This window comes from Nansenia antarctica (genome assembly GCF_963989245.1).
Source record: "Nansenia antarctica genome assembly, chromosome: 3".
NCBI lineage: Eukaryota > Metazoa > Chordata > Actinopteri > Argentiniformes > Microstomatidae > Nansenia > Nansenia antarctica.
Genome location: NC_137688.1, coordinates 21510318 through 21534622, shown reverse-complemented (window position 1 = coordinate 21534622; position 24305 = coordinate 21510318). Strand labels below are relative to the sequence as shown.

The 24305-nt window shown below is 40.8% G+C and overlaps 1 protein-coding gene across 1 annotated transcript in view; it reads right to left on the bottom strand.

Moving 5' to 3' along the window:
• Nucleotides 1-23729: 23729 nt before the first annotated feature.
• LOC308153884 (homeobox protein CDX-1-like) overlaps nucleotides 23730-24305 on the bottom strand; it is a gene marked incomplete at both ends in the record, with an annotated part of 5567 nt that continues 4991 nt past the window's right edge. The window contains one exon of the mRNA XM_080527068.1: nucleotides 23730-23909. Coding sequence (XP_080383194.1) covers nucleotides 23730-23909 — 180 coding nt within the window. The remainder of the gene's footprint in view (nucleotides 23910-24305) is intronic.

Here is a 24305-nt window from a genome sequence, read left to right as displayed (position 1 = left end):
GCATGCATTTACATATTATCACCAGAATGTACATAGATGTAAACAAATAATTGTAAATTCCTCAATAGTGTTTGGAGATCAGTAGGGCAGAGTGAGGTGGACTTGCTTGTCTGTTGAATATTGTATTTTGTTGTTACTGAATCGGTGACTCAGATGCTATTTGGAGGAAGGTTGCCCCCTGTTGACCTTAAAGAGCTTTTGTTTTCTGGTTACACACTAAAACATACTATGACTGCTGCAACATTTTCTTTGATCTCTCTTGACCTTGACCAATTTCATTAAGGTTAGATTCCAATAAAACGCATTCTCCTACAACTTGTACAATCAAGTTCAAATACCATTGTAAGATCAAAACCAAGCATATTGATGCACATAATCTAACAACATTGTTGCATCCTCAGATGCAGGTTCTTAATAATCAATAACTCCAATCAGCTTTGCTTGAATTTCAATAGTCCGTTTTATTTATTTCTTCTCAGCTACAGCCACAGACCTGGATCATAATCAATTACCATAAACCCATTACCACTAACTGCCTTTTTCGTGAACCACCCAATTCCCAACTGTCTCAACCAATCACCATAGAGAGCATCAAAACAATTACTGTTATTGGTTTAACATATACTTTTAAACAGAGGTATAACTCTTAGTGGTTTATAATAACTGCATACGTCAATACGTATTTCAATACACCACCAACACATCTAGCAGTATTTTGGGTTTGAACCTAGAGCCCCTCACAAGTGATAGGAACATACAGTAAGTAGCCTATTCTCCTAACTCTGGGGAGTGACAGAGTTTAATGAGACAGAGACAGTGATTGGGCTTAAAGCTTTAATGCAGTGTTCACTCTGGAGAGCAGGTACAAACCTTCAGAATCAATGCTGCATACATCTCTAAAGTGGATGTTTCCCCCTCAATGCTTTTATGGTGTTCCTTATGGCTGAAAAAAGAAGTGAAATGTTCTCCAAATAATTCTGGTTTTGTGGTGATGTACTAACTTTGTTACACAGCAAATGACAGCATGTTCACATATTGTACACACACATGATCTTACATTCCTGACTCAATCATGGTGTACCTACAGGAGCTAGAGGATCCTGTGTTTGCCATAAAACAGTGTCTGAAAGGGTTTTTCAGTGCCATGGTAATGCTGGGAATTGGTTGCCGTCTGTTTGCATGACAACCTTACCTCCCGATTTACTATTTTAAAAATAAAAACGTTCTTGAATGACAACATTTATAAAATAATACATATAGAGAGAACAGTCATCACTTTGTAACACAAATATATTTCTGTTCAGAATTCAGCTACCTGGATGTGGTCTCACAAGCATGTTTTATTGTTGGGTTGGCCACTTCCTCTGTTCTCATGTCCTAAGTATAGATGATATTTTTCAGAGAAGACAACCCTTACTGATCTAGAAGGTTTAGGTAGTACATCAGAATACAAACTTTAGCAACTCCCATGGGCAACACTCATCACTTAACACACATATATTTATGGTCAGAATTCACCTCACAATGTATATTGAACATTGTTGTCTGCTGATTATTGTTTTGTTCTTGGGTTGGCCACTTCCTATTCACAGAGTGTCCTAAGCTTAATATGAACATTGATCTTTCTGAAAAAAGACAAAACATACTGATCTGATGTGGGAGGTTTTGTTCGCAAGGACAAATAGACTGAAGCTCAGCTTCTACCCCCAGGGCCATTCAGGCCCTGAACACAGCAAAGACCTAGGTTCTAGGCCCTGGACAATCTAGACAATTTGATGGCAGCTACTAGATTGTAATCAAGTGCAATACTGAAACACAACTGTGAACATTTCAAACCTGCAAACTGCGACACTTTAAAATGAATGTGCAATAACACTATGTGCAATATGACAACCCTCGGGTACATAAGGTTCAGAGATAGGAAATGTTAGAATAGGTATAGCATAGCATAGAGTACAGCACAGTGTTTTATTTGTATAGTATAGTATAGTGGATAGTGTACATAGCCTTTATTTATGTAAACCAGCTCTTTTCCCTTCTTGTTTTTAGTTTTTTTTTCCTAGCACCAGGGGAGCCCCCCCTCCCAAATTTCATTGTATGGTACCTGTACTATATCAATGACAATAAAGACCATTCATTCATTCATTCATAGTAGCGGCACCATTAATTGGGACCTATGCTGTCTCTGCCAATGAGATGCTGATGAACCATTGCAAAGACCCAAGATACAACGACTAGAAAGGGAAAAAAAGATTTCTTAGCTATTGCTAATGTTCTTCTTTCTTCCGTTAATGTTACAATTGATCAGTTGAATGACGGTTCAGGTATTGCAGCAACGCTTAAAACACATAATGCTATGTATCACAAACGCTGTAGAAGCTACTGTAGTAGTTGTCGTGTCAAAAGGGCTCCAAAGTATGACGTTGGCTCCTCCTTAGTAGTGAGTCCTAAAAAGCTTCGATCATGTCAACCCAAAGCCTGTGGCATTCATTGTGTCATATGTGAGGGGGAGATATGGATGACCTTCACAAGGCAGTAACAGATAATGTTGATTCCAATCTGAAAGGCTGGGCAGAATCCTGTAAACATTTTTAGCTTCTTGGTAGATTAGTTACACAAGCTTCCGATGTGCACGCAGCAGGTGTGTACTACATGCCAAATGTTATCTCATGTTGCGATATGCAGCAAAACGGCAAGCATCTCATGACACTGCCAGGCCAGGGTGTCAGAAGGGGAAGCATCTACCAGTGAGTGGGGAACAACCTTTGACCATCTAACTATTGCACAAATTGTTGCTCTAGCTGGTTGAGGTTTCAGATCCTCCTTCACAATCTCCTATTACGGCAACTCTACAGGAACCTTATGAAAGAACGCAGGTGTTTCAAGCAACATCTCCTCAGCTATCTGCCTGAATAGAGTGAACACCAGAAGGGGAGGGAAACCTACATCGCAAACAAGGAACAAGTGGCTAAGAGGAACAATTGGCTCAGGATGAGGCAATTCTGTTGATGAGGGCTGCCTTGGTTTTACACAAGTACTGCTTACAATGAGGCCACACATTTGACCGCTCCTTCCTGTCCAACTGTCTCACAACATCTGTTGCTGAACCCTTACGAGTGTTCAATGATATCGTCCTCCATGGTCCAGAGTTCCTCAAACCCTGTACAGCTAATACAGAAGATGCCAACCTGCAACCGAGAATGTCAATTTCAGAAGTTCAATGCATTTGGCGGCACCCATCACACCTGCAAGACCGACGCAATACGTCACAGCAAGGAAATTGACATTTGCCAATCGACCTGACCCAAAAGCCAAACAAAACCAAAAAATTGCATTATGCAAATTAGGGGCCCTGGCTAAATCATTAAAGAATACTCTGAGCTACATCTGGGCCAAATTTGGTGCTTTTGCACAAATTTGCACAAACATATCCCTAAGGCCCCCAACTAATTCTTATTATGTTTGTTCTGACGATCAAGTTCAGCGCGCCCACACTCCGTCGCGCATTGTTCATGTTCCTTGTTTATTGTCTCTGAATGAAAGAGATAATAAAATGTTTTTTTTCTCCCACAAACCTATGTCTTTGTAATAATTTACTGGATAAGAGAGAAACCTGTACACATACACACTGGTGTGCACACACTAGTTCTATATGTAGAACAGGCAATAAGGGATGATAAATATACATATATTAATCACATATTAAGATGGCCACAAATTATGGCCACACTAAAATATCTGCTTGCCACCCCATGTATAAATCTCTAGAATCGCTACTGCCAGGGCCCTCTTCAAGCAAGGCAGCCAGAGAGGAGAGCAGAGGTAAAGAGGCAGAAGAAGAAGAGCAAGAAGTAACAAAGGACAATGACAGCCGCACAGCAAGTTGGCTTTATCACTAGATTTCAAGGATCTTATTAAAGATTTTGCTACTAAGAAGGCCCAGCGCTTAGCTTTGATTTGATTTGATTTGATCTCTTTACTCCTATCTTGAATCGTTGTGCAATAGGCTAGATATAGTTTTTAGCTCTCCAGGTATACTATTCCACAGTACTGCCGCAGTGTGTAAAAATGACTTCTTTCCCATTTCACTATTCAATTTCGCTGGCACCATGTCTGTGTTGCTCCCTCTTGTATAAGACACTTTTGTCTTTGTGTGAAACAAGCAATGCTGAGTCAGTAAATATCTCTGCTGTAATTCTTCATTGATCTAATCCTGACAGTATTATGGCCAACAGATTTTTAAAATATCTACATTTATTTAGACACAATACCACCCCATTAAAATTATATTTTTGCTTTTTGTGTGATTTATACTTTTATAATTGGGTTCAAATCTTCATTTAATTATACTTTTGTCCTTGTGTTGTTCAAGTCTTAATTTAATACGTTAAAGAATGTTAAGATTTCTTTGCTGAATTGTTGATTCCTGTATTAACTGTAATTTTAAATTACATTTACAAAAGATGTCCATCATTGAATTTCTTACAGTGCATCAATAGTTCATCAACTTCAACTGGGTTGTCTAGGTTGATGGGTGGTTTAGGTGGGGGGGGCGCAAAATGATATTCTGTCATGGGGCCCAGAATCTCTAGCGGCACCCCTGGCTATGTGTAAATATTGAATGCATACCTGTTATGTAGTAAAGAGCTGGCATACGCGTGGTTCAGTTGCAAAACCCACTGAGCTTTAATTAACTTCCACTCTCCAAACCTCACACTTGTTGTTGCTTCCGCTATTTTTCATTTCTTAGCTATGGGTGTGTTAGAAAATGAACTGCTTATTAGACTCAAACAGCACAACACATACAAAAGCAACAAGTAGTACAGATCAGAGAAGCGTTGGTAGCATCTCTAAATAGAACACGCTAGGGCAGACCAGTGGACTACTGTAAAGCAGTCTTAACCCATATTGGTGCTCGTTGTTTTAATTGTAGTGTGAAAAGACATGGACGTTGTTTTTGGGCTCTTGGTGATTTTAGCAGGAATGTCTCATGGTAAGTTACTTCTTTATTTATCATTATTTTATTTATTTGATTATCCTTTATTTAGACCAAAGTCTCTTTTTCAGGGGAGCCCTGCTTACGACATGAAAAGTATATTTAAAATAATAGGAGGAACAGATAGTATAGTATCTAATGACCATAATTAACACCAATGCCAAACACACAAGAACACACAAAACAACTCCAGTTCAATGTTTCCCTCGTGATACTCCATACAGCACTGCTATGTTACACTACTATAATTATGTTGTGTTATGCAAGGTTACTGTTTTGTATAGTATTGCTCCGCCATATTGAAGCTTTATTCTGACCAGTTGCGCCAGAATTGAGATACACAATTACTGTACTTCTCACACATATCAAGGCACATGCTGTAGGTAGCTACTGTATGTCTGATTGTTTTATCTTATGAATCCATCTCATAAATGACTGATGATAGAGAGACAATATTCAAAACATGGGACAATGGCAATAACTCCACATAGTAGATTCTCTACCTGTGAGTCAGTGATGACTGAGGTGCTAACATGTTGCACAAACTTAGAGGTGTTGGTTTGATCACACTGTAGCTTGTAACATACTGTATCATCATGCAGAAGATGAGATTAGCATGATTTGAAACAGGTTAGAACAGTGATAGTGACTATGGTGTCTACAGTATTCTCCCTCTTAATTTTCAGCCATGGAGACCTCCTGTGATGCTAGACAGAACATGACGTGTTATGCAGCTCTGGGAGGAACTGTGTATCTCCAGCTGATGACCGATGCCACTGGACTGGAACTCAAATTATATAAATACTCCAATGGTGGTAATCGTATAGAGGTACTCAAAATAAGGAACAACAAGCCGATAAAAAAGGCACCCATTGAAAATAGATCTCAATTCTTTATGAACAACGGGACATTAAGGATAGATAACACTGAGAGAAGTGATTCTTCTAAATACTTCCTAGAGACCTTTGATTCAGAAGGGCGCTCCACTGGGACCAGACAAATACAACTCTTCATTGAAGGTCATTTGCAACCCTGTCAAAAACATTTTCTGGACTTACATATAAGGCTTGTTATTGTATATAACTGACTACGGTAACTTCTCTCATTCCCCCTCAGCTCCTGTGTCCTCTCCAAGTCTGTCCCCTGACTGTCTGTCCCAGGGAGAGACGAGGGTGTCCTGCTCCTCTCAGGGAGACTCTGCTCAGTACAGCTGGACTCTGGACGGACAGACACTGAGAGACACTGAGGTCTTACCTGGTGTCACGACAAGCACCATCACACTGAAGACAGGCCAGTCAGGAAGTCTCACCTGTACCGTCATAAACCACATTAGCAGTGTTTCTGTCAGCCGGAACATCTCCCCTTGTCCACGTAAGCTCCTGTTATCATTTTCATGGTTCTATGAAAGCACTGTTTAATGATTGAAGATGATGATGCAGATAATGCTACCCCTTCAAATTCCATTGAAATCATTACGGAGATGCCTTTATAGCTTAAAAGTCTAACGCCACTCTAACCCAGTGGTCCACTCTCATTCCCCCCAGCTCCTGTGTCCTCTCCAAGTCTGTCCTCTGAGTGTCTGTCTCATGGAGAGATGAGAGTGTCCTGCTACTCTGAGGGAGACTCTGCCCAGTACAGCTGGACTCTGGATGGACAGACGTTGAGCGGAGCGGTGGCTTTTCTCTGTGACACGACAGACACCATCATGCTGAAGAAGGGCATTGTGGGTAATTTGTCTTGCACAGTGACCAATGGCGTGAACAATTCAACCATCACCCAGGAAGTCTCCTCATGTACTGGTGAGATATGCTGTGTGTGAACACAACATAAAATCAGTAGTAATTGGGTATAAATATTATCAATCAACACAACAGTTTATTATTGATCTGATGTCTTCCTGTTATTCCCCGGAGCCAGGTGTCAATGTGTTTGTCTATGTGCAACTTGCTGAAGTCTTCATACTGACTGTCTGTCTGGGATCGTACTGTTACTACAAGAAGAAGATCCGTCCTCAAACTCAAGGTGAGCTTGAAACAACAAGAGCCAAACAAACTGTAGATGTTACAGTAGCCAAAGGTCATAGTGTCTCTAATCCATACCACTGATACTGCTTCATGTGTCTTTATATGATCAATGTTTCATTTGTTTTTACCAATTCACTATTCCCCAATTGTATTTCTCTGTGTTTCCCTTTGTCTATCTGTTTTCATGTCTGTCTCCCTCCAACCCCCTCACCCCCTCTCTCCCTCTGTATCTCTTTCTCTCTCTCCACAGAAGATGGTGGTGAATAAACAGAGGGTTTGGGCCCATTCAGGTGACACAAGATGCCCAGAGGACAGACAGAGGAGGGTACAGATGTCCTCTGACTTGTTATTTGGGACAGACTGTGCTGTGTAGGCTTACATAACACATGAAATAATGGCTGTTGATAATATACTGTAACATACTGCTATTTAGTATGTTATTTTTGAAATCGTTGTTTAAATGCTTTTTTTATTAAGTGTGTCCTGTACCACTGATAGTGTTTTTTAATAGTTTGATTTCCTTTGTCACCAATATCTCTAAAGGGGTGCCTCAAGGCTCCATCTTGGGACCAACGTTGTTCTCAATCTACATCAATGATATAGCAAAAGATGCTGGCAAATCCCAGATCCATCTTTATGCTGACGACACCATCTTGTATTGTGCAGGCCCTTCACTCCACTCTGCGGCTTCCACTCTACAACTCAGCCTCACCTCCATTGAGCAGTCTTTTCATCGCCTCCATCTTCTCCTCAACACCAAAAAAACAAAGTGCATTATTTTCGACCGGAGACCTCGTGTCAGCAGCCCCCCTAAGATCTTCTGTGTTGACGGTTCCGAGCTGGAGTTTGTCTCTTGTTACAAATACCTTGGCCTTTGGCTGGACTCATCCCTTTCCTTCACCACCCACATAAAGCACCTGCAGACAAAAGTCAAAGCTCGCCTAAGCTTTTTATACCGGAACAAGGCCTCCTTCACCCGTGCAGCCAAACATACCCTTGTCAAGATGACCATCCTGCCCATATTCGACTATGGGGATACCATCTATAGGATGGCATCTCAGTCTGCCCTCAGGAAACTCGACACACTCCATCACTCCGCCATTCGTTTTGCCACTGGTGCACCTTTCACAACTCACCACTGTGATCTGTACACCCTTGTAGACTGGACATCTCTTCACAGCAGACGGCTCTGTCACTGGCTTCATCTTATCTACAGAACCATACTTTGCAAAACACCTTTCTACCTCTCATCCCTTCTGCACCTCTCTCACCGCCCCGTCATCGTTCTAAGATCCAGTGATCTTGTCCGACTCACGATCCCCAAAGCCCGTACCGTTGTCGGTCGCAGCACTTTCCGGTTCGCTGCAGCACACGACTGGAACACCTTACAAAACACCCTCAAACTCACCGCCCTCACCTCACTCACTGCTTTCAAACAAATCCTGCATCGAACCATAGTCGATCAATGCACCTGTTGATCACCGTCTCTCACCCATCCCATAACCCATCACTGCCTCATTTTAAGTACCCCTGCTCCACTACCCCCGCTATCCCTCACCTCCGCTCTTCCTCACCCCTACCTCCTCCGTCTCTCTCCCCTCTCTCTGACTGTTAGTATTTTAATGCATCTGTATTTGCCAGTGTTTTATTGTTTTATTGTTTATTGTATTACTTAACCTTGTTTTATTTCTAGCTTCCCATCCCCCCCCCCCCCCCCCCCCCAAAGAGCCATTGCTTTTTGGTCAGGCTGCATTTGTAAATAAGAATTTGTTCTTACATGTTTGCCTGGTTAAATAAAGGTTAAATAAAAAAATTAAAATATGCTTTCAAATTAATTAATGAGATTTAAAAAAACTAAAAGTCTTTAACTCATTGTAATAAGATCTTGATTTACAAAATGTTTGTAAGTGGTGATTAGCTTGCAATATAAACAGAAGACTATGGAAGACTTCATTGCATGCATTTACAGATTATCACCAGGATGTACATAGACAAATAATTGTAAATTCCTCAATAGTGTTTGGAGATCAGTAGGGCAGAGTGAGGTGGACTTGCTTGTCTGTTGAATATTGTATTTTGTTCTTACTGAATCGGTGACTCAGATGCTATTTGGAGGAAGGTTGCCCCCTGTTGACCTTAAAGAGCTTTTGTTTTCTGGTTACACACTAAAACATACTAACTAGAGAGAACAGTCATCACTTTGTAACACAAATATATTTCTTCTCAGAATTCAGCTCACCTGGATGTGGTCTCACAAGCATGTTTTATTGTTGGGTTAGCCACTTCCTCTGTTCTCATGTCCTAAGTATAGATGTTCTTTTTCAGAGAAGACAACCCTTACTGATCTAGGAGGTTTAGGTAGTACATCAGAATACAAACTTTAGCAACTCCCTTGGGCAACACTCATCACTTTGTAACACACGTATATTTATGGTCAGAATTCACCTCACAATGTATATTGAACATTGTTGTCTGCTGATTATTGTTTTGTTCTTGGGTTGGCCACTTCCTATTCACAGAGTGTCCTAAGCTTAATATGAACATTGATCTTTCTGAAATAAGACAAAACATACTGATCTGGGATGTGGGAGGTTTAGGTAGCACACCAGAATACCAAATGCTGTACAGAGGGAAATGATACAGTAGATAATTGTTTGTTTACATTGAGGCTAATTTGCTAAATTGTGAAATGTGAAGACATGGAGGCTGTATTTGGATTGTTTATGATACTAACAGGAGTGTCTCATGTAAGAGGCGGCTGTGGCTCAGGAGGGAGAACCGCTGTCTAATGATCGCATGGTCGGCGGTTCGGCGGTTTAATCCCTTTGGAATAAGGCGCTATAAGGGCAGTCCATTTACCATTTTACCATTTGTAAGAGAACAGCATGATTAGTGTGAAACATGACAAGTTCTTTATATTGATGCAATACATAGATATACATGTATAGTTATTCAGTATTGTTATTGTCACTATACCATGAAGAGATGAGGGTGTCCTGCTCCTCTCAGGGAGACTCTCCTCATATCAGTAGAGCTGGACTCTGGACGGACAGACTTTTCTGTGACACGACAGAGAAGCTAGAAGCCAGATTCTCTCTCTCTCTCTCTCTCTCTCTCTCTCTCTCTCTCTCTCTCTCTCTCTCTCTCTCTCTCTCTCTCTCTCTCTCTCTCTCTCTCTCTCTCTCTCTCTCTCTCTCTCTCTCTCTCTCTCTCTCTCTCTCTCTCTCTCTCTCTCTCTCTCTCTCTCTCTCTCTCTCTCTCTCTCTCTCTCTCTCTCTCTCTCTCTCTCTCTCTCTCTCTCTCTCTCTCTCTCTCTCTCTCTCTCTCTCTCTCTCTCTCTCTCTCCAGATGAAGGAATAGACTGAATGTTTAGGCTCATTCAGATGAAACAAGGTGCCCAGAAGACAGAGGAGGGAGTGGGTGGCTGTACTCAGAGACACTGTGAGAGTCAGGCTGTGATATAAGCTTAGCACATGATGTAATGTCTGTTGACGATGTAAGATAGGCAAATAGACAATTACATATGTTTAGGTTTGCTGCTATAATGCTTTAAATAGGTTTGTGTTAGACTTATTATCTGTGTTTGTTGTAACAGAAACAGAAAGAACAGAAATGTGTAAGGTTGACCTATATAAGACGACCCCTGAAAGTGTTTACTAGCATGATAAAACTCATTGTACGTCTATAATCCATTCACATTTCCCCCCATGCAGAATACCGTTGTTATTGCCCTGTCACGTTTCACTTCACTTTGGAAGCAACTTCATGTGGACTTTTCATGTGCCTTTTGAATATTGTCTTGAGTTGCCCCTGAATCAGTGACTTATAAATTGTATTTGGAGGAATGTTGCCACCTGATGGCTCAGAAGCTTTATTTCTCTGGTTATTCAGCACAATAACACAACTAGAAGGCAGGTGGCCATATCCAAGCGGCCACAACATTTTCTGTGGCCTTTATGTTAATTATACACAGCTATTGTGTATCTACCGTAGAACTAAATTTAATCTAGAACATCTGATCATAGACATGTCTAGGGTGGCGGCGGTAGCCTAGAGGTTAGAGAGGCTGGCTAGTAATTGGAAGGTAGCTGGTTCAATCCCCCCATCAGGAGAGAACTGCATGTGACCTTGAGCAAGGCACTTAACCCCTAATTTCTCCAGAGGTGCCGACTATGGCTGACCCTGTGCCTAGAGCCAAAAAATACCAGATTCCAACAATTGACTGACAAGTTGATTTCATGGTAATAAAACAACAATAATAATAATAATACAATTATTATTATTATTATTATTATTATTATTATCTGACTTTCAATAGATGAAACTCCCGACTCTGTCAGTTACACCATGATCTGCGTGGATATGCTAATAACATCATGTCTATAGTGTAAGGATTGCTCACTTACTTCAGTGTTTACCCTAGGTGCAGTAAGACAGACCTCTCACAGACCAAGTGTGACAAGTGTGACAAGTTGTCAGTTTCATATTTTCACTCTTAAGCTTCTTGCAATCTTATCTGATCAAGTGTTGTACGTTTTCGTGTTCTTATTTATCTTAGTTCCTGCTCATCGCACAGTATTTCATAATCACTGCACACAACCTTCTATGAAATGAAGAAGTGAGATCATGAGACAGTTTACTGTAAATACTTGAATTTCCTTCCCTTAGCTTTCAGCAAAACCCTGAGTGTTCTGTAGTTTGGACTTCCATGGTGAATTAATACTTTGTCAGCCAAGATTTGTCTGCTGTCATTATCAAGGAAATATGGAAGCTGTGTTTATATTCCTACTGATGTTGGTTGGACTGTGTCATGGTAAGCTGTTTCTTCGTCTTCCTATGGTCATAGATCATAGATTCAAGTTCCTCATTGTCTTCATTTGCCCCATAATCTGTAACAGCTACACAATTGACACTAATGCATTACAATTCAGCTTTCAACCTTTCAATATTGAAAGGGATGTTATTGCCATGGGGGGGGGGGGTTACTTGTGTTTTTATAGTGGGGGGGGTAAGATAAGGGGGGGGGGAAATCAGGACAGACACTTATTTTGTTTGATGTTATAATTGTGAGTTTTTCATGTGTACTGTTTTGTAATAAATACTTGATTACAAAAAATGTCAATATTGAAATTCTAAACTTTATTTTTTACAAAGATTTGTTTGGGAAAAGATCTGTTTGGTTAATAGTACAGTATATGTCTCAAAGTGAAATGACACCAGATTTTCAGATGACAAACATAGCTGTCCTCTTCCACTCTATCCTCAGGCATGGAGACCTCCTGTGATGCTAGACCCAACATGACTCAAAGAAATAACCTGACCATGACGTGTTATGGAGCTCTGGGAGGAACTGTGTATCTCCAGCTGATGACCAATGCCACTGGACTGGAACTCAAATTATATAAATACTCCAGTGATAGTAATCGTTCAGTGGTACTCAAAATGAAGGACGACAAACCCATAATTAACAAACCCATTAAAAACAGATCCAACTTCTATATCAACAACGGAACATTACGGATAGGTCACACAGAAAGGACTGATTTTGCTGAATACCTCCTAGAAACCTATAATTCAAAGGGAAGAAACTCTGGGACCAGAAGAATACGACTCTGCATTGAAGGTAAATAGCACACGCTGTACATACTGTACGTTGACAACTCACACATCATGCACATGGATGGACACATCATGATTCATATTGCTTGATTTTAGAGGGAACTCCAGCGGTGGGCAAGCGTTAGTACTGTATACTCAAGGCTAAATGTAAATGCATGAACCTTTTATTTTCATGCTTATCTACTTGTCTGTATTATGCAGGGAGCTCCTCTGGGCTTGTGATTGGGTCTCTAGCAGCTGTACTCCTGGTCCTGGCTGTGGTAGTGGGAGGGTACCTTATCCAGAAGAGGAGGAGACGTTCACAAGCACCAGGTCAGCAGAGAAGAAAACTATCTTCAAAGATCACTATCAGCTATTTTCAGAGCACACCTACAGATACTCAATCTGAGGGAAGTTTATAAAGTTTACTGGAAACACCCAGGTGACCATGACTACAAGACTATTCAGTAAAAGTGATCGAACAATACCCACACTCAACTTACTCTGAACATATTCAGAATACCTCAAAATGTACTTCCATGTGAATCATTGTACGTTTGTGTACATGCAACACTCTTCCATGTTTGTTTTGAATGTAAGCCACTATTTGATTGAAGCTTTTGTGAACTATTGTGAATCCCCTGAAAACATTTACCCTGGGTGTGTATCTCTACATCATGTATTATTGACTGTGGCATAAGGCACTCAAGGCCCCGAATGGTTGCGGCTAAACAGTAGATGAATTCACTGCGAGACAACGCCAACTTTTTGTTACACGAGGTGAGGTCCTCGGGACTAAAGCAAAGCACTCAGGTTTGTGTATGATGGAGGGAGACATGAAACCAATTTATCAAAAAGAGAAAAACTTTATTAATTACCCAAGATAAATGCTGTAAATGAGAACCTAAAAGAGGGGTTATGATGTAATAGAAAAATAGTTTATTTAACAGTTATGGTTTTAAAAGGTTTACGATCTACACCACCTGTAGGACTTCAGAGCTCCGGAGGGGATAAACCAACTCTCAGACAGATATGCCCACAGTGCGTGTTCCTGGTTCTTAAAGGCCCATATCCGCCCCAACTTCCCCTCTAAAGTCCTGCCTTGAATGACACTAATTGGCTACAGGTGGTGGTACCTGTTACATATCTATTGCAGTGGAGACTGATGCAGGCAGAAATTGGAGGACGGGGTCATTGTAATGCACGGAACGGAATGAGAAGTGATATCAAACACGTGTTTTGATACCATTCCTCATTCTGTTCCATGCACTACAATAAGCCTGTCCTCTGATTTCTACCTCTACCATTTCTACCTCTCTCCCCACTGATCTACTGTATGTCTCCTTTCCTCTCCTCTCCCAGTCCCCACAGGCACGGAGCAGAGTCCAGAGCTGGAATATGCAGCCGTCACCATCCTAAAGAAGGGGAACAAGCAGAGGGAGTTGCCAGCGGAGGTGGAGTATGGGCAGGTCAATGTGTTGGTGGGTCCCAGGCGGAAGAAAGAGAGAGACAGGCCTGAGGGTCAGGAAGAGACTGTGTATGCTGGAATACAGGCTGGTCAATGAGTGGGTCCTTCAGTATAGGTGACATGTGTGGCTGATGATGATGATGATGATGATGCGTGTGCAGGGAGTGATGGGAGTTCAGTGTTTGTATTGGTTTAGGACAGAAGCTGTGGTTGAGTATTGAGTAGGATCTGAATGGACATGAATGGAAGTCAGACTACTTAAATATCTGTTTTTGGGGACCATATGGAAACCATGTTTCTCTGATGTGAACTAAGTGTATCTAACATTCCTACTTTTCACCAAATGTACAGTTTTTGCTGATTTGAACACATCATTTACCTAAATAAACAAGCTGCTTACTGGATCAACTTCACTTGACTTTAATTCTCTCTAATTTAATGTTCTTTTCTACACTCTCTCGACATACAACCATATGTACAATGTTATCATACAGAACAGTTGTCACCCACTGCATCCGAGTTTGTAATTGAGAAGACTGCCCCTTAGAGTTGAATTATGTGACAGTTAACACAAAATAATCTATGGGAATGTTTCCCATCTTGTTTTGTCACTCATCTTAAACCTTTCAAATAGACTGACCCAACCAATCAAAAATAATGTTTCTGTCCACAGTCTAGTCTTCAGCTGCAACCTAAAGGGAACTTGCAACCTGTGTCACGACTCACAACCAACCATGACCATCTGTATTGCCTCTTATTTCTCTCACTCCTTTCTACCTCCTCCCACAAATGAAGAAGTGTGTGTTAGACAGAGAGAAAGAGAGAGAAAAAGAAGTAATGGAATTTTCATTCCTCTCTTTCTCAGATGCCTCTCTCTATTTATCTTACTTCTCCATTTAAAAGAGAGAAATGCATTTAGATTCTCTCTCGTTAGTATCTGAGGCATTGTCGGAGTTTAAGTGTCAGAGTTGACCACTGAAATTAAGATGTCTCTTCTTCACACATGGAAGTAGCAACACTTACGTATCTCTTAATCTTATCTGATTAACAAACTTACAAACTGTTAGCTATGCCTGACTCTCTTTTTTAAAATGACGAAGTGAAACCCTGGTTTAACACTTCCTCTTTGTCTTTCCTCTTAATAGTACAAAAGTACAGTTTTTTTGATCAGACTCAGTGATTTCTGCTGAGAGCCGAGACAGCTGTCTTTCATAGTGACCAGGTTCTTTTCTGTTCAGACAGGCACCAAGCGACAAATATTCAGAACAGGATTATCATATAGAATACTTTTTTCAAAGGGGTTTATTTGCCAAATTGATTCTTGCATTGTGAAGAGACATGGAAGCTGTGTTTGGACTGTTGTTGGTGTTAGTAGGAGTGTCTCAAGGTAAGCTGCTTCTTAATGTGTGTCAGTTTCCCTCTTTTAAACTCTTTTTTGTGCTCTGGGTGGCTGGGCTTAACAGGTAGAGCTGGCATCTAATCATTGCAAAAAAGTCGGCAGTTCGCAGCGGTTCGCTGGTGGGCCATGTGTCAAAGTGTCCCTGAGCAAGGCACTAAACCCCTAAGTGCTCCTATAATGGCTGTGACCCCTTGCCTAGATGCCCCCCTCTAGAGCATAAATGCATTTCTTTGTATTCTGTTTAATGACAAACTTTGAATCCCTTTCGTTTCCTTTCCTAAACATTAATTATAAAGACATTATGGATTTGAGGGGCATACAGTATATCGTGCTTTAAATGTCTCACTTGTTAGTTCTTTGTGGTATGTCCTGCAGAGTAGACTACTTTTCTTGACATAAATCACTAATGATAGAGGGATTATTCAAAGCATGGGACATTGTCAATAACTCCAGATAGTAGATGGAGTTAATATTTTCATTTATTCTCTATCCTCTGTTGTCCTGTGAGTCAGTGATGACCAGGGTGCTAACATCTTAGAGCTGTTTGATCACACTGTAGGTTGTAACATACTGTATCATCATGCAGAAGATGAGATATTAGCATGATTTGAAACAGGTTAGAACAGTGATAGTGACTATGGCGTCTACAGTATTCTCCCTCTTGATTTTCAGCCATAGAGACCTCCTGTGATGCTAGACAGAACATGACGTGTTATGGAGCTCTGGGAGGAACTGTGTATCTCCAGCTGATGACCGATGCCACTGGACTGGAACTCAAATTATATAAATGCTCCAATGGTGGTAATCGTATAGAGGTACTCAAAATGAAGGACAACAAGGCGTTCCACAAGGCATCCATTGAAAATAGATCTCAATTCTTTATAAACAACGGGACATTAAGGATAGATAACACTGAGAGAAATGATTCTTCTGAATACCCCCTAGAGACCTTTGATTCAGAAGGGCGCTCCACTGGGACCAGACAAATACAACTCTTCATTGAAGGTCAATTGCAACACTGTCAAACATTTTTTTTCTGGACTTACATATAAGGCTTGTTATTGTATATAACTGACTACGGTAACTTCTCTCATTCCCCCTCAGCTCCTGTGTCCTCTCCAAGTCTGTCCCCTGACTGTCTGTCCCAGGGAGAGACGAGGGTGTCCTGCTCCTCTCAGGGAGACTCTGCTCAGTACAGCTGGACTCTGGACGGACAGACACTGAGAGACACTGAGGTCTTAGCTGGTGTCACGACAAGCACCATCACACTGAAGACAGGCCAGTCAGGAAGTCTCACCTGTATCGTCAAAAACCACATTAGCAAAGTTTCTGTCAGCCGGAACATCTCCCCTTGTCAAGGTAAGCTCCTGTTGTCATTTACATGGTTCTATGAAAGCACTGTTTAATGATTGAAGATGATGACGATCTAGATAATGCTGCTGCTGATAATGCTAATGCTAATGCTAATTAATACCTTACATTAAATTACAATGCATTACATTCGTCGACTACAAACAATACATTGTATTAAAGTATGATACTGTATATTTGCCTATATAACAAACAATTACACACAAAATAATTAATTAAGACGTACATTCCTAAGATGACCGTTATCAGGTCTTAAAGTGACCGACAATGATGATGATGATGATGATGATGATGATGATGACAATAATGCTGATGACGATCAATGGAAATGGACCGTGTAGAGTAGACCCATAGCATTTACACACTATCATCTCAGATGTATGACCTTGTTTGTTCTGATGATCCACAGGGTGGATTTACATTAATTGCACCATCAACGGAACAGAGATATCAGAGTGGGTGTTTACTGATAACAATACCCGTTGTATAAGAGCCCCCACTACTACTGTGACAGCTGCTGAGACATCCATCGGTAAGGGCAACCACTCCTACTCAAAATGAGAGCAACGCTATGGCATTACATGACGTAGGTTTGCGAGCACAGGAGACATAAAGACATGTCTTGTTTGATAGGACGAAAAAAGGACGAAAATACGGAAAGAGAAAATTATGCCCACGTCCAGGAAGGCGAAATGTCCATCTGATACGCTTTCGAGAAAAATGTATTGAAATCAATAGGGAGCCGCCATTATAGCTTTGTCTACTATTAATACGTCTATGGTTATTCTGCTCCCTAATGATTACAACAGCAACCCCCACTAACACAGAGACAACTCCTGAGACCACTGGTAAGGGGAATGTGACTGGCCCTGTTCCTCAGACCCTGTGGGATCTTAGTAAGTGACAATACTACTGTAACTCTAATGTATGTACAGTATTATTATCATTATCATCATCATCATTATTAAAACAATATTTTTAAGTTAGGGGCAGTCCCACTTATATTTTTTATTTTATTAGACAGATATAGTGAAGACCCATGCCAACATTATGTGCACTGTGCACTGCTAGACCACTGCTAGACCCCCCAGGCCACCATCACCATCATTATTAGCAAGAATACGACCGTATCTAAATCCTTGGTATTAGTAGCAGTATGAATAGTACTGATAGTGATGATGGTGGTTTAGTCGCCTGACAAAACACTGATACCGTGTCAGATATCTATTCTGCTCCCTAATGTTTGAGGTTTAGATTGTATGATGATCTGACCTAGATCTGTGGGTTACTTCTACCACAAGCTACTTTGGAGCCATGTTGATTTGTGCTAGCGAATGACAGCACTTGCCATTAATGCTTCTCTGTGTATCTCTATGTTTTCTTTCTTAAAGCCAAAGAGTTCATTTGGATTGCTGCAGGGTTACTGGCAGTGGTGGTTGTACTCCTTGTAGGCGTGGTGGGAGTTTACTGTATCCAGAAGAAAAAGAAAAAAGCAGAAACAAAAAAGTCCCCAGGTCTGAAAACATAGCTGTTGTTACTTTTTATCTCCATTATCCAGTAAAGTACTGTAGCTTATCGCCTCAATTTCAATGGTAAAATAATCAACTTTATTTCAGTGAAAATATTTTGCACTGTACTTCCTCATGTTCATTTTACCATCAGGCCTATGTTCTTAGAAGTCCTCCGAAAACATCCCTGTGAATAGATTAAGTACCCCCAGAGGTAAACATACATGTGTGTAAGAACCACTGATCTACAGTAAATCTCCTTTCTCACTCTCCAGCTTCCACTGACAATGACGATGGCCAGGAGGTGGAATACAGTGATGTCAGGATCCTGAAGAAACAGATGAGACTTAAGGAGAGGCAGGCACCCACGGAGGTGGAGTACGGACAGGTGAAAGTGTCAGGGGGTCCTGTTCAGGAGAGGGAGGTGGTGTATGGAGAGGTGAAAGTGTTAGTGGGACCCAAGCGGGTTGTGTACACACCTGAGGCAGACTGTGTTTACTCTAGTGTCCAGGTACGCCAGTGAGCAGGTGACACCTAGCGCTCTCACTGGGGGTGCTCTTGAACCAAAAGGGGATCTCTTAAATAGTCATTTAAGCCCAAAGCTAAGAGTTTTTTATTTTATTTTTATTTTTATTTTTTATTTTATATGGTATTAGGGCATTTCTGCTTTATTGTTATAGAGACAGTAGAGATTGACAGGAAGGATGGGTGAAAGAGAGGGGGGATGACATGCAGGATATGTCGATGGCAGCAATCAAATCGAATCCGGACCTTGTGATGATATGGTCTGCACCTTAGTGTGCTACACCAGGTTGTGTGGTTTAATGAGGCAAACATGTATTGGTGTTATAAGGAGTATGATGACCATACACTCAACACTCAAGAACAAAATGTGTCACGTTCTAATGCTTAGGTCCGGGATCTGATGTAATGATTAGATTTTTCTTTAGAAAAATGTGAATACATTTCCGCGTTGTTGAACACATCGCTCGTCAACTAACACAGCTTGTTTTGTAAGCCTGCTAACAATGTAAAGTAGTGTTATAGTTTACTAGGTAGTAGTGGGTATTACTCACCGAATCCATTGCAATGCAGTAGTTTGGCTTGACTAGCGAGTTTGTGTGTTGATTCTCAACAACGTTGAAACGTAGTTCCGTGTTTCAAAAGAAAAGTCTGAACATTTTGATTGGCTGCCGACATGCGGACCAAATCAGACTGTGTCATAAATGTGTGTAATGTATCTTTAACAATTGAGTGTCACAGGGTGGAACAATGACTGCACATTATAACCATGCACGTTAAAACCAAACGAACAAACAAACAAACATGAAAAGACACCTTTGTATTTCCCTGTGATAATGGACAATGAAGTATTCTTTTTTTCTAAATTTCAAACAAACCAAAAAACGGGCACAGGAAGAGGTGCAGCGCAGGAGGCCAGTGTCTATGTTCTCTCACAAAATATAACAACCACATGTATATAAATATAACAACCACATGCTCTCTGGATGTGGTCTACCTTACAAAGCGCGGAGGTGCGTGGTCGACTCTAGTGGATAGTGAGTGGATAGTGGATAGTGGATAGTGAGTTGGACTTGTGATCGGAAGGTTGTGAGTTCAAATCCCGCCTGAAACCACACCACTACTAGTGTGCCCTTGAGTAAGGCACTTAGCCCTCAGTTACTCCAGGGGGAATGTCCCTGTAATTCGTAATTGTAAGTCGCTTTGGATTAAAAGCGTCTGCTAAATGGCAAAATTAATTAATTAATTAAAGGTGCAGAAACTCAACAACAAGGAGTTTAAAATGATCAGACGCTGGCGAAGGCCTCTGCTGCAGCAAGGATTGAAGTGAACAAGTTGAAAAGTATTAGTGAGTTTAAAAATAAATACAGACAACAATTGGTTAATCACATAGTGTATGCAATATGCACCTGTGACATTAGCACACACATTGTATTCAGTTAACTTTACATTCAACATGTAAGCTTTAACTCAGGTGTTGTGATCACCATTCTCCGTCCAACGGAGCCATCGGGACAGCATGTACAGTATCTCTGCATAGAAAAGACAGGTAGTGATATCAGAGCAAAGGATAGGATGAGAAGGTTAAATGATTTTGTAAATAGCTTTGCCATTACCGTCGCCTACCAAACCTACACTTTAGGGCAAATTGACAGTTGGACACCAAAGACCTTGGCGTTGACGGGTGTCAAGTTCACACTATGTGAAAGCTGTGGGTGTTTCCTTGACTTCTTCTTTACCACATGGTTGTGCAAAACAGCATTATCATCATTTGGGTGTTGGTGTGGTGTCCACTAGTTCCTGGTTTCGGTTATGAGAATCTCTTTGTCCCGTTATACATTGTGTACATTACTGTTGATTCATTCATTGGTTGATTAATCATCATGTTTACAATGTGCTTGTTGGTTGACCTGTTAATTGAACATGGGTTTAATAGTAGAGGACATAGGTCAAAGTAGCTGGGCCCTTGACTACCGTTCATCTGATTTAAGGAGTCATAAAGCTGTCTTTATGACCCATCATAGTTTCAGCTTTCCATAAACTACAGCCTGACAACCTCTCCAATGGTTAATGATTCATAGAGCAGGTATGCTGAAATGTCTGACGTTCTCTTTTTTCTTTTTCTTTCTTTTTCTTTTTATCTTTGTGTCTGTGTCTGCATCTGTGTCCTCTTCACGGTTTGAGATTTTATTATAAAACTTGTTTTAACTGATGTTGTTGTAAAGCTTATGTTATGAAAATGTTTATATTCTTGTTGCACTTTATATTGGTAAAGGAAATTAGGTAAACATAGCTACTGTATACTCTATCTGCATCAAATGTACATTTTTCAAAATACATTTTTACAGTGATTCATCATGTGAATAAACCTTTATTCTTTGATAAGACTTTGATCTTGTTTAAACATCGCACACAAACATTTTTTTTATAGGTTTTGTTGAACAATCATGAAAGTTTTATGTTTGTCATTTTATAATCATTGCAATTGCAATCATTTGTGGAGAGCCTATAAAAAGCCCCAACTGCTGGTTTCTTTCCCTGGTGATCACGGGTGCTTTGTCACGCACAGGGTTCATCATTGTGAAACCAAACCATTTGCTTAAAGGAGAAATACATTATATTATAATAACATGGTGCTGCTTCAATAGAGTAATACCTGTTACCTGCTGTTACCTACGCCCTAAATGCAAATTGAGTGTATTTTAAAGAGTTAGGATAGGCTTTTTTTTTTAAACTGATTGATTTGTTTTATTTATTGTTTTTAAACCTGAACATTTTAAATTATTATTGTAACTGTATTTAAATTTGACAGAATTTTGTATGATGACTCATTTTATTTTTTACTTATAAATTGTTATTGTATCTCATGTGTTCATGTTATTTTATCTCATGTGTTCAAAGCACAATGGGTATGCATTAAGTTGTATAAATATGCTATAGAAATACATTTGCCTTGCCTTGTCTTGCCTACTATTTTGTCCATACTGTAATATACTAGATAGAATGGAGTTGATACAGTAACATTGGGGTTTGCAAGAGTATACAGTTCTGGGAATGGGGCCAAACAGGAAGCTGGCTGCAGCTATGTAGCAAACCATGAACCATGGTCAGAGAAAGGACTTGCAATGTGTTAGCATCTGTGGAGGTTCTCCACAAAAAAGCAGTTACAGTTCTTTGTTTTGCTGACACTGTTTGAGAGTTATTTGTTTAGCTGACACTGTTTGAGAGTTATTTGACACTAGGGTATTTCATGTTAATGTGCAGCTTCCCCATACATTTTCATTGGTTCATTTTTTTGTTTTATTATTATCTGCAAACCAGGCAAACGATAATCCTCAGTTTTATTGTGTAATGTTGAAATCAGTTCTATTGTACACCAACAATGCAAAGGTCAGTGTCTGGGCTCTCAGATGGGCTGTGTGGCCTTCATACTGCTCAGGGGTTGGAACTTTGTCCACCGCACCCTCGGCCAGGCTTGCTGTGACTGCTGCCAAACACGCACAGTATACAAGCAATAACGCCTCTGAAACTGGGACTCCACCGCCCAAACATAAGGACTGACACTTTCTTATTAACAATGTTATACTGTATATGAAAACTCAGTTTTAAGTGTAAATCAGTCATACATACAGTCATACATAGACTTATACTGTAGGTATGAGGCATGGGTGCCAAAGAGTTTAAAATCACCTCCATGTGTCCCTTGCTTGAACATGTTGGAGTTTATTCAAATTCAGCAGTCAGCGACTGAATTGTGCAGGATAATACAATTCACAATTGAACAATAGTTATAAAACACAAAGATTAAAATAAACAATCATTAAAAAATGTTTTTTCTCACATTGGACAGTTATAGTGACAAAGCAAAATGAATGGTTATTAGAAAGTCTAATGTCATTTGGGAAACAAGAATTCTTTAGGCGATTTGTTGTTTGTGTTGACTTGAGACAGTTGATTCTGGCTGTGAAGGAGGCTGTCAGTGCTCTGCTGTGAAGGAGACCGTCAGTGTTCTCCTGTGAAGGAGCCCGTCAGTGTTCTCCTGTGAAGGAGCCCGTCAGTGTTCTCCTGTGAAGGAGCCCGTCAGTGCTCTGCTGTGAAGGAGCCCGTCAGTGTTCTCCTGTGAAGGAGCCCGTCAGTGTTCTGCTGTGAAGGAGCCCGTCAGTGTTCTGCTGTGAAGGAGCCCGTCAGTGTTCTGCTGTGAAGGAGCCCGTCAGTGCTCTGCTGTGAAGGAGCCCGTCAGTGTTCTGCTGTGAAGGAGCCTGTCAGGGCTCTGTCCCCGGCTGGGTGCAGTGGTCGTGCAGCAGTCATGCAGCGGACCCTTCTTATCCTCCATGTTTGTTCTTATCCTCCATGTTTGTTCTCATCCTCCGTGCCCTTTCATCACAGGGTCAGCAGCACTGGCAGCACTATCTCAAGCCAATGAGCGTCTTCTACAGAGCTATTATGAGAATGGTGACACAATGTCCCTTGCTCAACTTCCTATGTCAAGAGCTCTTCCTATGTTTCTGCATTATCAACACCAGTAAAACATACACACCATGGTTAAAGGATACATCAACAAAAACACAAATACAATAGTCAGATAAGGCACTTATCTCTGTATAAATATTTGCATATAGTACAGTAACTTCATAATTGATTGATTAATGCTAGTGATTTTCATGTCAAGCCACTGGAATATTTAAAGTAGTAATATTCTATTACAGAAAAGTACTGCCCGACCTGTGTTGTATTTTCATCATCATATCATTGAGGAGGTAAATTATACTGTCTATCATGATTATTATGGTTACAGTGGTTTGATACGGTTCCAGTGCTGTACAGTACACCCAGAAGGAATTCCTTAGTATTCCTCTTTGATAGTCATTGATATTGTCTCAGACAATAAGCAGCTGTTGGAGCTAGCCTCTATGGTGATGTTGCCGGGAGCAGCCACGCTGGCGGAGGCTTGCTGGGATAGCTGGAGCTTCTTCTTGTTCATCTTCCTCTCTTTGGCACGTCTGTTCTGAAACCAGATCTTCACCTGAACCAACAACACACAATTTAAAAAGTTACCATAAAAGATACATTGCATCTATTCACTGGGGTTCCACATGTAAATATAAAACAACCTGATGCTCTGTGACCTGTCATTCTAAAGCTCATCTGTCTCCCTGACACTCACCTGTCTTCCTGACACTCACCTGTCTTCCTGACATTCACCTGTCTTCCTGACACTCACCTGTCTCCCTGACTCTCACCTGTCTCCCTGACACTCACCTGTCTCCCTGACTCTCACCTGTCTCCCTGACACTCACCTGTCTTCCTGACACTCACCCGTCTCCCTGACACTCATCTGTCTTCCTGACACTCACCTGTCTCCCTGACACTCACCTGTCTCCCTGACACTCACCTATCTCCCTGACACTCACCTGTCTCT